Source organism: Sus scrofa, chromosome 1 (genome assembly GCF_054392235.1).
Source record: "Sus scrofa isolate SSC_HxYL_T2T_F1_AM1 chromosome 1, Sscrofa_HxYL_maternal_Yorkshire_Landrace_v2.0, whole genome shotgun sequence".
Taxonomy (NCBI): domain Eukaryota; kingdom Metazoa; phylum Chordata; class Mammalia; order Artiodactyla; family Suidae; genus Sus; species Sus scrofa.
This window is the reverse complement of record NC_139383.1, coordinates 250567932-250583183: the sequence shown is the minus strand read 5'-3', so window position 1 is coordinate 250583183 and position 15252 is coordinate 250567932. Positions and strand designations below refer to the sequence as shown.

General features: G+C 50.7%; 1 protein-coding gene across 1 annotated transcript; it reads right to left on the bottom strand.

The window, feature by feature from the left end:
- Window positions 1–5945: 5945 nt before the first annotated feature.
- Window positions 5946–12897, bottom strand: FOXE1 (forkhead box E1). Its single transcript, XM_001925232.5, has one exon. It carries the CDS (start codon window positions 10512–10514, stop codon window positions 9393–9395), a length of 1122 nt encoding a protein of 373 aa, XP_001925267.1. The 5' UTR covers window positions 10515–12897; the 3' UTR covers window positions 5946–9392.
- Between the last annotated feature and the right edge of the window lie 2355 nt (window positions 12898–15252).

Genomic DNA, 15252 nt, shown 5'->3' with positions numbered 1-15252 from the left:
GACTTTCTCCCATGCTGCCTTGAAGGTTGGCCTTGTGATCAGAGGGCAGCCTGAGTCTTTAGACATCTAGCCTGGTGCTTCTCTGAACCCGGAGCCTCGTGATGCAAAGTGTTATCACTTAGAAGCTCTGGTGCCCAACTTCCTGGCTTCAGATGGTCATACTGTTTCCTAGTTCATGGTCACTGCCTCCTAGGGGAGTTTGTGGAGTCTGAAAAGTATGAAACAGTGCCTACCCCCCAGCTCACTGAATGTTAGCTGTTGTGACTGCTACCAGAGAGAGCAGGCGCTGTTGTGCCCATTTTATTGCTGGGAAAGCTGAGGCTGAGACTTGCCTAGGTACTGGAACCAGGACTTGAACCTGTGCTTTTCTGACAAAGGCAGGCAGCCTCTTGGAAAATAGGAAAGTACCAAACAATATTCAGATTTGACTGTTACTAACAGTCTATCAGTCTCCAGGTTCATTTCATGCATATGTGTGTGGTCTACAGGGGGCAGCGGGGGGCAGCCCAGGTTTCCTGGAGGATGGATTCAGGAGGACATCTTCAAGATGAGACCTGAAAGTGCCTTGCTGAGAAGGAAGATGTCTGCCAGGGCATATAACTCACCATCCAACCAGCCTTGCAGGAGTGTTTTGAGAAAGTCGTTTATGTTCATTTCAGTTTGGGATTTGGGTGGAAAGCCTGTTTCAGTTCTGGGTTTTTGCTTTCGTATCGGGCCGGCTGCAGGCCCAGACGGGCCCTTGTTGGAAGGAAGTCAGTCCTCCTCCCCCCAAGGAGGAAGGGCCTTCCCGTCTGTGGTCGGTGCATTGTACTTGCTGGATTCCAGGCTGTCAGTCTCGCAGTGAGCTCCCGAGATGCTTAGCCTGCAGATTGTTTTGTTACGTTTCTCCTACAATTAATTTGGAAATTACCCAGCTACCCACAGCCTCTCCCAGGTGTTCTGTCAACTACAGACCTGCTTCTGCAGCTTTCACCTTGGTGGGACCAATGCTGGCTGAAGCGGGAGGGTTGGGCTGGGGTGATAGGAGGGTAGCAAGAGGCCTACGATGGCAGGGCTCATTTTAAGCAACAGCCAGTGCCCTTCAGCTTTGGCACTAACCATCCTACTTTGTGGGATCTGAAGCAAGCAGATCCATACACTTTGCAGACATTATCTGTAAGCCTCACACGCCCTGTGGAGATAAGTCAGGGGAGGATCCACCCTATTCAGAGGCCCAAAGAGAGAGGATTTCCCCAGAGCTGCAGTCAGAACCAACAGGCAAGTCTCCTGGTTCCCACATCCAGGGAGGAAAAATCCTCACGTCTGATTCATTTTGCTATGACATTTGTTACGCCTGGGTTGATGCAAAGGTCCGTGACCTTAAGCTTGTCCTCTCTTCTTGGACTTCAGTTTTCTCATCTGAAAAAGTGCAGCTGAAACCTACTACTTTCCAGGGCAGTTGTGAAAGTACAAAGGGTGTGCTTGGTATACCTTGAACATGGCCACTCTGATGACATCAGGGTTACCATTAGTCAGCTGTGCCACTGCTGAGCCACTTGAAGCTGGAGAGGAGCGATGGTTTGGTGAGAGAGCCCTAGCAGGGGTCTAAGATGTTAGCTCACTGTACAACCATGGCAATTACCTTCCCTGCCCCTTGGTTTTTTTCTTCTATAAAACAAGGGCTGGGAGTAGATAACCTTTCAGCTGTATGTTTATAAAAATGGCAAAGGAACTCTCAAAAGGAAAACCAGGAGTCAAATTTTTCCTGCCCCATAAGGGTCACCTTCTGTATTAGTTCGGATGCCTTTGGCTGCAAGTTACAGAAAGCCCAAAGAAAAGAGGTTTAAACTTGGAGGACGTTTAGTTATCATCCATGGTTATATTGAATTGTTTCAGGGTTGATTCTTTTCAGCATCTCAGTGATGTCATCAGACACTTGAGTTATTCCCAACTTTTGGCTCTGCCATCCTCTGCAGGTTGGCTTGTTCTCTTAGGCTGGCACCCTCTGAGCCCAACATGGCTTCACACTTCCTGAATTCATATTTTAACAACATCAGGAGGAAGAAAAGGGGTGTTTCTCTTTTCTGTCTCTTTAGAACCAGAGATATTTCCCAGAAGCCCTATGTGGAGTTTTCTGGATATCTCATTGTCCTGGAAAGTATGCTGTGCCTGTTTCTAAATAATCACTGGCAAGAGTGATGGAATCATCACCACTTTTATCTTAGACAAGTCTAGATTGAGCCTGTGGGTACCCCAAGGGGCAAAACTTCCCCTAAAACACATGACCAATTGCACCTAGACAAAATCAGGGTCTCGTCAACAAAGAATAAGAAGGGAAATGGCTGGGTAGACAATTAGCAGCATCTGGCACCCCTTCTTCTTGAATACGCCAGAAAGAGGATGTATCATTTTACTTCTATCCAGAGTTGCCCACTGTCTAATTGTCCTCAAGATGTTCCATCACATCTCCATCATCAGGACTCCTGTGCCCAGTCCCCGTAAATAGGATGCTGTTCTTTCTTCTGAGCACCAGTGCAGGGAAAATGTGGGCACGCCTCAATTCACCAAGGTTTAGTAGTTGCAGGAAGCTTTGATGAAATTTAGGGTAAAAGGAAGGTGTTACATGGGAGGGGGAATTTTTGAAAATGCTCGTATTAAGTATAATTATCTCATAGTGTAAGAATTCCTTCACAGGGCTGCTCATGAACACACCATGCTTCTAATCTCACTCCCTTGTCTTGAGGTCTGGACCTCCGTGAGAGAGTGACAAGATCTGCTGAGGTTTGAGCTGAGTCACACACTGGCTGCTATTAGGGAATAACTGAAGGGAGCACTGGAGGGAGCAGGGAGCCCTGTTAGGAGGCTGGTGCTGTGATCTAGGACAGAGATGATGGAGGCTCCTACTGGGTTAGTGATCCTGGGGGTACAAAATGGGGGTAGGTGGTTCCTGGAGAGGTAATGGTCAAAGCTAATTCATGGTGACAAGAATACATAGGGGTGTCTTGGAAGAGCAAGTGGTGTGTTGGCTGGAGCCTAGAGGGGCGAGGAGGGCAGTTGCGAAGATGAGGCTGGGAAGAGTGTTGGCACAGGGATGACAGAGGGTCGCAAGTGCCAGGTGAGGAGTTTGAGCTTTCTGCCGCACACAGCAGGGACACTGCTCCCACAGGACTGGAGCTCGGCTTCAGGAAGTGAGGCTGGCAGTGGGGGCAGAATGGAGGGAGGAGGCAGGGGCATCAGTGGGGAGGCCCCAGCTGGCTCTTGGGGACAGAGAGCAGAGGTGATAGTTAGATTCTATGAGGCTGTGGTTCTCACACTTTATCTTGTCGTTGAGTGCCTCCATGCCTGAAAAATCATGGCTGGGGCTCTGTTCTGCCCACACTCCTGGGAGAAGCTGCTCCAGGTTCTCAGATAGTGAGATAAGCTGGTGCTGCACCACAGAGGAGATCCACCCTGATTCGGCTCCCAGTCCTTTCCTGGGAGGGGCTGACAGTTGATCCCCAGGGCCTCCCTGACTACGTGCTTCTGCACCAGGTTAACCCTTCTGGGCTGAGCTGGAAATCTGAGCCTCAGCTTTCAGAAGGGTTGTGGGGCTGGGAGAGGGGCACGAGGAGCTCCATAGGAAGCAGTCACTCTTTCGACCCCAGGAGCTCTGCAAATGCCGGCTTTGGCTTAGCCAGGAGAGAAGACGCAGAGAGAGGGGCAGGGACAGGCACCAGACACGTGAAGGACCTCCTGTCCTCCCCTACCCCACCTGTCTGCCCTGCTTTTTCTTTAGTTCACTGCTCAGTTGGGCTGAGAAGTACTAGTCACACTGCTTTCCCTCTAGGTAGTTCTAAGCTGTTAGTTTAACTGATCCCAGGCTCAGTTTACCCATCCACACAATGGAGGCCCCAAGTTGCACTCCATCCCCAACCCTCAACCCTGTTACCTTTACCACCCCATCTGATTACTTCCATTTCCACATTGGCCTCCTCGCTCTTTTTTTCAGTGGCGCATGGGGCTTGCAAAAGTTCCCCAGCCAGGGAATCCAACCTGCACCACAGCAGCGACCTGAGCCATAGCAGTGACAACACCAGATCCTTAACCTGCAAGACCACCAGGGAACTCCTCCACATTGCCTTTTATGAAGATGATAATCAAATGCAGTCTCCCTTGAGGGAGGCACAGGCTCTAGTCCATCTTGAACACTTGAGCCATGAGATCTTGGGTCAGTTATGTGCCCCTTTAGATCTATAGATGCTTTATACACACACTTGTTATTTTTGTTTATTCCTATTATTGAAAACTTGTGAGCACTGAGATGAGAGTCCTGGTTTTCCTAATGAGTTGCCATGTGATCCAGGGAAGAGAGCCCATTTTGGACTCTGGCCCCATTCTTCATGGTACATGCCCCTTGTTTGAATCATTTTTCATCAGCAACCTTTTTTCCCTAGGTATGTTGTCATGCCAAACCCCACCTAGGGGTCAGCACTTATCAGGAGCAGAATGAGCACCAAATTCTCCTGAAAGGTATGTGTGTGTTTGAGGTGGGAGAAGATTCATTAGGGCGCCCAGGATTTTGGGCTGTCCTGGGACACTTAAAATGTTCTACCAGAGGGTCCCTTAGCCCTGATGGACTCAGAGATAAGAGCCTCTTCCTGCTGTCTATTGTGTCCTGAAAAGAGTTTTTTCTCCTGAATTTCCAACTAGACTTAGGGTTGGAGCTGCCAAGTTTAATCCATACTTGGGCAAATGACTGCTGCTTAGGGAGGGTACAGAGATCAGACGCTAGGCTTCCCAAAATGGCTTAGCACGGAGCCAAGAGCCTGGGTTCCTGCCCTGGCTCTGACACCCCAGGTTTCAAGGCGGTTTCAGATTCACTCTCATTGAATGTCATTGTCATGGTCACCTGTAAGATGTGGAACATGAGGTAAGATGCATTCTAAGGGCTAGGAGTCCAAGATTCTAAATACACCCAAAGGAGGAAGTGAAGGGCTCCACCCCAGCCATCTCTTCTCTTTGCAGCCATCTCTGGCTGTTTTTTTTTTTTGTTTTGTTTTGTTTTTTTTAGGGCCTCACCCTTGGCATATGGAGGTTCCCAGGCTAGGGGTCAAATCGGAGCTGTAGCCACCAGCCTATGCCACAGCCACAGCAACATGGGATCCAAGCCGTATCTGTGATCTACACCACAGCTCAAGACAATGCCAGATCCTTAACCCGCTGAGCGAGGCCAGGGATCGAACCTGTATCCTCATGGATGCTAGTCAGATTCGTTTCCACTGAGCCAGATGGGAACTCCCTGGCTGGGGATCTTGCTCAGAATCGGGAGGCTCCTGGAAGTTACTCTGAGATCTCTGATCTCAACTATGTTCCCCCCATTTCTCTGAAGCTCTGCCTTTCTGCCCAGGGCATATGAATCCCTTGAGGTCTTTCTGAAATGCAGGTTCTGACACAGTAGATCTGGGTAGGCCTGTGCTTCTGTATTTCTAGCAAGCTCTCAGGGGATGCCCTCAGCTAGTCTGTGGCTCAAACTTGAAGCTACAAGGCCTCGGGGCCTCAGTGTCTTGTTCAGAACAGCACGTAGGGCAAGCATCTGCTGCCCTCAGCCTCTCTCTGCGCTCTTGGAGAAGTGAATCCTTGACTCATATGACCAAAAACAAAGACAGAAAGGGGACCTGCCACCCAGCTTTGTAGATGGTGAAACTGAGGCCTACCCAGTGCAGGAAGGAGCTTGTTCAAGATCTCACAGCATTTCAGTGACAAAGTTGAGACTCCGACTTCTTGCATAGGAGAAAACGAAAACAAACAAAAAAAAGAAAACTGGAAAAGATACTCACTGAGATGTTTGCTGACCTTTCTCGGGGTGAATTATGGGTTCCTTTGATTCTTTCCTTCTAACTTGTATTTTTTTTTTTTAATTCTTTACAATGAACATGTACCAATTTTGTAACAAAAAATTAATTTTACTAAAAGAAAATTTCACAAAGTTTTTGGGAAATGAGACTGTTTATGAATGTGCTGGATAAACTGTAACTACATACAGCAGTTTCATATCATGGATGGGTAATTCAGCACACACACACACCCCCGCACCCTTCCAATTCATTTCAGTGAGGTTATCCTTTACTCTTTCTGGCCCACGGAGCATGGATCACTGAGATGAAGGCCAGAGCCATTACCATACACAACCCGCGCAAGAGCTGCGGTGAACACTTCCCCCAAAGCTCTGGTTGCAGGAAATCTTTCCCTTCAAACGGAGGAAGAAGTTTCCTTAATCCATTTTTGTAGTAAACGACCCAGGGCCAAGTCTGCTTTTGTTGCTGGTTTCCTAAGCTTAATTGCAAGCATAGTTACTGTGAAAGAAAATAAATGTTATAGCTCTGGGGCGAATTCTAACGAGCCTTCGGCAATTAGGGAAGAACGCATCTAATTATCCACATCCCGGGGGTGGGGGCGCCTGCACACGACGCTGGGGGTGCAGGGCCCAGAGAGGGGCAAAAGGATTTGTTCTGGTCTACACATAGGAATAAAAAAAAAGAGAAACGCACCTCCCGTCTGAGTCCTTAGACGGAGAACACGGTCTGGGGATTCGGACAGTTGGATAGTCCCAGGACGCAGCAGTCAATGTTCTCAAGGTCCTGGAGTCGCGCGGCTGGAGGCTTTCCTCTGGTGCGAATGCAGCTGCATCGCGAGCAATGCTTCCTCGCCTGCGCTGCTTGCATTCGGGACGGGCCGGGAGGCGCGCGAAATTTGGGTGGCACCGGCCGATGGGAGGCCAAGAAGGCTGACGCTCGGTCTTCAACGCCTCGAGGGGCTCGCTGTCTCTCCTGGCTTCTGCAGTACACACCCAGCTCCCTTCTCGCAGCGTCCCTTCTCTCCTGGCACAGACCCTCGCTTTTGACGCGATCTCACCTGTCGTCCTAGTTGACAAGGAGAGTTGGGGGCGAAGACGCGTGCCGTTCCCCCAGTTTTCTTGTTCCCCCGGCTTTATCGTGGCGGTCCAGGAGGCTTGGCGATCAGGCGACGATATTTTTCACTTTAAAGCTTTTCCTCCCTTGTGTGCCCAGCGCTTTACAATTTACAAAGCATTCCCACCTCTCTCGACTGGTTTAATGTCAGGAGGACTCTGCGAGGGAGGGGTCATACATTCTCATCCACAGATGAGGACGCTAGAGAAGGGACTGGCTTAAGGTCAATGGTGCCGTCCGAGTCCTCGATTTGGTAATTAAAACACAGATAAAGTGTCAACTCCTGCACTAACTGGGCACATCCACCACCCTTCTCCAGTCCATATCCCCTAGCTGGGCTTTAAGGCCACAAAGGATAAAACTCGTGGGTGGAGGGCTTTCCATTAAGGGCAACTGCCAACTAGGCAAGGCATCCTGATTTCTGCCTGGAGAGCTGGACTGCATATGGAGAAGCTTTGAATTTCAGCCCGTAAGGGTCCAAATGAAGATAAGGGAAGCCTACTTAATGCCTAGGTTTTTTTTTCAGAGTCACAGGCCTGGACCTTAAAGCTGGACCCACTGGCAGTAGGGTCAGTGCTACAGCTGCCCCCTGCCCCAGGTGGTCATTTATCATCACCAAAGTCAGGAAGGACCAACATGTAAATCTGTACTGTCCTATACGGTTGCCATCAGCCACAGTGCTTTTGTTGAGCGCTGGGCATATATGGCTAGTACAAATTTAGATGAGCTGAAAATACTCTCTGAATTTTGAAGACTTAGTATGAAAAAGTAAAATATCTCAATAATTTTTATATTGATTACATGTTGAAATGATAATTTGGATATATTGGGTTAAAACAATATTATTAATCTCACTTGATTTTATCTTATGAATGTGGCTACCAGAAAAATTTAATTACACAGTTTGCATTATATTTCTATTGGGCAGCACTGGTTTAGACAAATACCGGTCCGGACTGAATCACATTCACCTGTTTTTATGAAAAGGATAGCACAATCCCTGAAATTAAAAATAAAAATTACCAGTGGTTTTCAGTCTTCTTTCTCACACCCGCACCTAGCAAAGGGGCTGCATTTTTTCTTGCCAGAACTCACTTGCTCAAAGATTTTTATTAAAACAGTTCATCTGTACACTCAAGGTTACCTGAAAGCTGTGTATCAAACCTCTGAAATAGTTAATGCTGGAAAGTTTCACTCCACAATTGAGACGTACAAAATTTCAAGAGAAAGGTGGGAAAGTGGTTGTTGGATTTTTTCCCCTGATTTTGGTCAGCTTGCTGCTTAAAACAAATAGATACAAAACAAAGCTAAATATGAGCTTCTTTCTAAAGCCTACTTAACTGTCCACCCCAATCAATTTTTCTCTTTCCTTTTTGCATGGAGAGGCTGCTTAGGTAAGGCAGAGGGTTCTAGGGATGGAAGAGCCAGTGAGACAAACTGAAAGCTCTCATTAACAGTCTCCCTGAGTCCTATTAACTCTTTGAATTTTAGTTCACCCATTGGATCTGGGGCTGCTTGATGAAAAGAAAGAGTGGGCAATGGATAAATGCATTTCTACCAGCTTCATTGGAAAACTGCATTTATGACCCAGCAGTAATAGCTGCCGAACAATCAGCACATCATGCTCAAAAGATTCAAGAAATTATGATATAATTTGTGCCTGGAGCTAATCCAGAGGAAGTTAGATGTTTGCCATGAGCTTCTTTCCTATTCCCTGAAATAGGTGTAGGCCCTAGGTGGCCCACCCATGCTGCCAAATATGCATGGCACCAACATGATGAGACCCTTAAGGATCTCATGGGGGTCAGGGAATTCTGCAGCCCTCTTAAATAACAAATGGGGAGACTGGGGTTATGAGTGTTGGGAATGGGTCACACTGTGGAGCTGAGGCACAGTCCAGTCTCAGAGTCATGTCTGCAGTTCTGTGTTGCAGGGAAAACAAGCCCCTGGTCAAGCGAAGCAGGGTTTTCCAATTAAAAAAAAAAAACAAACAAACAAAACAAAAACCCCTATTTCTTTTGCAAATTTGCCTTCCTCACCTTAAGTAGGAAGGTGCATTGGTGCCTTTTATTGTAGTAATGTAGTCAAAGGCACAAGACTCAGACTGTGTAAAAAAGGGCCGAGTTTCGGGATATACAGGGAGGAGTGAAGCCAAGTGATTCTCCACAATTCAGATCCTGGACTCTGGTGTGGACACTACCTTGAGTCCCTTAGAGCCAAGGACCGTCCCCGGTAATGTCAGAGAAGCCTCAATGTGAGTCCATTATCCCAGTCCGTGGGCCACGGATGCCTCTCCCCACCTCCTCCCATTTTCAAAGCCATGCCTCCCGGAGGCTTCGCCTGTCCTGCTGGCTCGGTCCCTCCCACGAGGCTCTCATTTCGGAACCCTCTCCAGTTCTGTCCTCAGGTTTCGCGGATACTTAGTTCGTAAGGTCCGTCGAGGTACCTATGAATTTTCGCCTCGGATCACATGGCAGACACAAACCGATCCACTCCACTAGGATAGGCGGCGGCATGACGAGCATGGTAGGTGCCTCCACTGCCCGTTCCGAGCTGCCCAGCAGGGTTGTAGCAGGGCGCCAGGGCTCCGAACTGGCCCGGTGATGTGCGCCCATAGAAGTCCACCGCAGTCTCGACGCCGCCACTGCTGCCACCCGCTGGGGGTGAGGAAGGGCCTGCCAACCGGCCAGTCGCTGCGAAGAGGGCGCTGCTGGCGCCTTGTGGGTACGCGCCGTCGGGGCCCGCATAGGCTGCTGCATAGGCGGAGGGGTTGGCAGGTCGGGCGCCGGCGCAGCCGGTTGGCTGGTAGCCAGTGGTAGCGGCAGAAGCGCCAGCCGAGGCAAAGGCGCAGGAACCCACGGGCCCCGACGGTGAGGGGCCCAGTTCTGGGCTGAGCGGCCGCTCTGGTACCAGGCCGAACACGCGGCACGGGCCTGGTGAAGCAGCGGGGTAGTACACCGGGGGCGGCGCGGCGAGCGACGGCGGGGCATAGCTTGCATAGACGGCGCCCGGGTAAGGAGGGCGCGCAGCAGGCACCGCTCCCGGGAAGATGGCGGCAGCGGCGGCGGCGGCGGCAGCAGCAGCGGCGGCAGCCGCGTCGTGCATATAAGCCGGGTAGGTGGAGAGGTCAGAGCGCTTGAAGCGCTTGCGGCGGCGCAGAAAGCTGCCGCTCTCGAACATGTCCTCGGCGTTGGGGTCGAGGGCCCAGTAGTTACCCTTGCCTGGGCGGCCGGCCTCGCGCGGGATCTTGAGGAAGCAGTCGTTGAGTGTGAGGTTGTGGCGGATGCTGTTCTGCCACTTTTTGGGATTGTCGCGGTAGAAAGGGAAACGTTCGGTTATGAACTTGTAGATGCCACCCAAGGTGAGGCGGCGCTCCGGCGCGTGCGCGATGGCCATGGCAATGAGCGCAATATAGCTGTAAGGCGGCTTCCCGCGCTGCAGGGGGCGCTTCCGCCGCCTCCCGCCCGCGCCGCGACCCGCGGCCTCTGCCGGGACCCCGGCCCCCGCCTCACCCCGCTCCTGCTTCACGGCCGCCAGCGCCTCCGACTGCTGCGGCGGCGGCGGTGGCGGCCCGCTCTCGGCCGTCATGGCGCAGCCGTCCCGCGTCGCGGCGCGTCCCTGGTGCCCGCTGCTGTCGAGGTGCGGGGGCGGGTCCGAGAGTTGCGCGGCTCAGGACGCAGGGTCACGGGAACGGACGCTAGGACCCTCTGCAGAGAGCTCAGGGTGTTCTCGTGGGTGGCACCGGGGGCACAGCTTTCCTGGCAGGGGCGCTCTGGAGACTTGGTGCCCACTGTTTCCGGACTGACTCAGTGAGTACACAGGCTCAAGAGTGTCCCGCCCACCGACGGCTCTGCTCGTGTTCTGGAGCTCGAGGCCAAGTTCCGGCAGCTACGTTGGGATCGGGACTAGGTTCCCGTCGCGAGCTGGAGCGTCCTTTACGCGCTGATGCTAGGCGGTCAGGGGGTTTGGAATTGGTCCCGGGCCAGGGGCGTCTGCAGCTGGTATGGGCTTCCCGCTGATCAGAGGAAAACCCGTCGAGGTCGTGTGCGCAGAGGAGCTGCGGCCCTTAGGGCCTGAAGCGAGAGCTGTTAGTGGGGCACCCTGGTGGACGCCGCCTGGGCCGCGCTCCCGGGGCCGGGACTGCGGAAGATGCAGAGGACAAGGAGGCGAGACGCAGGCGGCGAGGTCGCGGTGCAGGGCAAGCGGGGCGGTCGGCGAGTTTCTCTCCGTAGCGTTGGCCTCCAGCCGCCAATACCGCTGGCAAGGCGCTCCCCTGCACACACCCGGACCGGCTCCTCCCTCCGCGGGCTTCTCCTCCTTAAAGGCGCCAGGAAGCTTGGGGCGGTGCCCGTTCCCCGCCCGTCCCCCCCGATTGCCCGCCTCCTGCTCTCCGGTGCACCTCCCCAGGTAGGAGCTGCTGTGGCGGCGCGGAGGGAGCATCACACTGACAAGGGAGTGGAGGGCGCTTGGAGATCTCCCGGAAGGGTCCTCTCTGCGCACCAACCGGGAGATTGAGGCCGGGAGAGGCTAGACTGTCTAGGGAGACCTCGGGGCCCGAACTCAGCGCTTCCGGACTCTGCCAGCCTTCACAGAAGGCTGGGACCAGCAGGTGAAAGGAAGGGCTCGCTTCACTTTTTTGGCCGGAGAGGGTGAGAATTGGCCTAGAGGGCGCTTATTCTTCTGGGTGGGGGACGAGGAAGAAGACGTTCCAGGGGACCGGTTCCCAAGGTCTTTCGAGGATGATTTTCAAACCCCCAAGTCAAGGCTGCCCTTGCATTTCCCCACCCAGTCCCTCATCTTTCAGACGAGGATTCCGAGGCCCAGTGGAAGAGATGACCTGTCACGCTTCCACTTGCGACTTCGCGGCTTAACGGAGCCTCACATCTGCCTGCTTCTCTAATTGGACTGCGTTTCTGCGCCATGTCCAATTAGAGCCAGTCACTTTCTCTCTTTGGATCCCAGGTTCCTCGACTGTACCCGAGGTTTTGTATCTCAAGTGTTCCTCCATTGCTGATATTTAGGGACAGCACCCCCCCACCCCACTCCGTGCAATCCGCTATCTTTGAGTGACTCAGGATTCCTCTCAATGGGTTGGAGAGGGGCGCGCAGCTTAAAGAGGCTAGGATTTTGCCTTCTCGCGGTAACCTCCTTCGGTTCGTCCGGTCCCAGGAAGATTCCGAGTGGTTCCCAAGACCTCAGGGGGCAGCCGAGCGTTCGCTTTGTGGTCATTCGCGGGGAGACCTTGGGCCCGTCCCTTCCCAGTCGCAAGTCTTCAATTTTCTCCTCTGTGAATTGGGGGCGGGAGAGCATGTGCAGATCTCGGAGGCCCCTTCTACCCTTAGGATTTCAAGCCTTGATGTCAGATTGGGATGCCCTGGCCGAGACGCCGCTTTCCGCGGGGCTGCGGGTGCAGACCAGGGCCAAGGGAGCCGCAAGAGCGCCGGCGGCCGGCCTTTGAGGATTTTAGTCTCGTTCTTTGTGGCACTGAGCTTCAGGCAAGCTCAGCCCTGCCAAGCATTGAGTAACTGCCTTCGGAAGAAAGAGGCGAAGAGCCCAGATCCTCGCTCCGCCGACCCAGGTGTGGAAGCAGGTGAATAGTTTGCAATGAAGACCTTTTTCATCAGATACGCGCTGGAGCTAATGGAGAAGACTTTTCACTCGCTCAGCAAAACTCCCAACTTCCTTTTTCTGAAGTAACCAAGATGCAAAAAATCCAGGTTTTGTCCTTACATTTTTTCAAATGGGGAAAAAAAAAGTTTAAAATTTTAACCAGATTACATCATAGTAATATTTTAGTATTGGATTTTGTGGTTCTCTGTTATTTCCAAGATTTAGATTTCCGAATGTTAAATTTCGGATGGCTATCCAAACATGAATCCACAAATCAAAGAATACGATTCTGTGATTCTAAAATTCTGTGATCAGAAGTCTAAATTCTTTGACTGTGATTGTAGTCCTATGAGTTTAAGCTTCTGGTCAAAGTGTAAAAGTGTATTCCTCACGTTTTAAGATGCTGGAAGTAAGTTTTTTGTTTGTTTTTGTTTTGTCTTTTTGTCTTTTCAGAGCTGCACTCGCAGCATATGGAGGTTCCCAGGCTAGGGGTCTAATCAGAGCTGTTGCTGCCGGCCTGTGCCAGAGCCACAGCAATGACAGATCCAAGCCACATCTGCAACCTACACCACAGCTCACAGCAATGCCGGATCCTCAACCCACTGAGTGAGGCCAGGGGTCGAACCTGCAATTTCATGGTTCCTAGTTGGATTCGTTTCAGCTGCACCATGATGGGAACTCCGGAAGTAAGATTTTCGTGCCTGAAAACATGATGCCACTATTGGGAGTTGCAGCTTCTCTAGGTTTTAGATATTTTTGCCACTCTAAATTTTATATTACCTAATTTGAATTCCTATATCAGAATGTCTGATTGGAAGATTGGGTCCTATAAATCCACAAATCTTTTACTTTCAGTCTAAAATGTTAGTACTAGATCCACTCTTTTATAACTAAAATAATCTAATTCTTGTAATTCTTATAATATTTGTGACTATAGGCTTTAATGACTTTATGATTTCCTACTTTTAAGTTCCGATGACTATGGTTAGAAGCCTCCGTGTCTCTGGATGTTTTTATCTTCGGTGTTTTGTGGACCTATTCTTCTAGAAATATGATTCCTCTTTCTCAATCTTTGCTTCTACTGAGCTACACCTGTGTGCCAGACCAAGCCTTCGCACCTTGAGATTAGAATTATTAAGGTCTTGGTTCCAAGATTTTCATGAACAAAGTGTCCCAAAAATTCTATTCCATAAATGATTTATTGTAATAATACACTCCAGAATTTTGTACTAAGATTCTATGAATCTCTGATATAAAATTTGAATTAAGCAATTTGAGTGAACTGGAAGAGTTTACCCGTTTGGATCAAAACTGTACATAAGGATCCCTTCGGTGCTAGGCTATTTCCTCAATTTTCTGTCATCCAAGCTTCCCTTCTTCCCTGGTGCTGTACTCCTTAATGTGCGTAGGGGTAGCAGACCCTGTTTAGAACCATTTGAAAGCTACAGAGTGGGTTCCAGTCCCTTGAAAATCATTCTTCTAGTCCATCAGGGGTGGTTTGATGTTGATGTGGGCCGGTGCTGGGTGATTTCCTTCTTTGCCACAGCCTTCAGCCCTGTGTGTATCCTCAGCACCTTTGGAGAAAACCTATCACTTTATAGGCTATTTTATGTTCAATTTTGGGGGCATGGGAGGAGTGCTGGTGATTTGTATGTAGAAGGTGCTGGCACCTCTTCCCCCAACTACTTCACTATTTTTTTTTTTAAGGCAAGAAATAGATTTATTAAGATGGGACGCTTGTGAGAGATGCAAGCGGGCAGGCAAGGAGGCTCTGGCTCCTTTACTGAGTTTTGAAGTGCCCTCAGAAGGTTTTGAAAATATAAATGAGGGGGTCCAAGGAGTCATGGAAAATTCCTCCGTTATACCTTGATCCAGATGCCCCTTCATGCAGATGCAGAGGTACCCCACCCTCCTCCTTAAGAAAAATCTTGGAAGTTCATTCAAACTCCAAGGACGCTAGGCCCAGATTGCCCAAGGGACTTGCTTAAAGTCTTGTAAAGGAAGTTCTTTGCTGAAAGATAAACTCAGGTATTCTGGCTCCTTACCTCCTTGCCCTGAATCCTCTGTCTTTTCCTGAGTTCTCAGAGCCTGGCTTGTGCTCACCGCCAGACAAGGAAACCCCAGGTTCGGATGCTTGCAAATCAGATTCCAGAATTTTGGTACAGTGGGAACACAGTGACCTCTGTTTGGGTTACTCTGGGACTCTGGGGTCGTCTTTCTCTGGGAGAGTCAGGGTCAGTGGACTGTGTGGCCTCAGAGAGCCGCAAAGGCGGGTGGGTCCTGTGTCACACTTAACCCAGTCAGTCAATGGTCTCAGCAGTGGCATGAAGTGAGAGCTCCGCTTATAGCCAGGTCATTACTGGTACAGCACAGCAGCTGTCCTTTTTTTTTTTTTTTTTGGTCTTTTTAGGGCTGTACCCACGGCATATGGAGATTCCCAGGCTAGGGGTTAAATCTGAGCTGTAGCTGCTAGCCTGCACCACACCCAGAGCAATGCAGCAACTCAGGATCAGAGCTACATCTGGGACCTACACCACAGCTCACAGCAATGCCACATCCTTAACCAACTTAGCAAGGCCAGGGATCAAATCTGCATCCTCATGGATACCACTCAGATTCATTTCCTTTGAGCCACGACCGGAACTCCTCTCCTGTCCTTCTTAGGCCTCAGTTTCCCCCTCTGGGAAGTGGGAGATTCCCTACCCGTCAGTCCCTC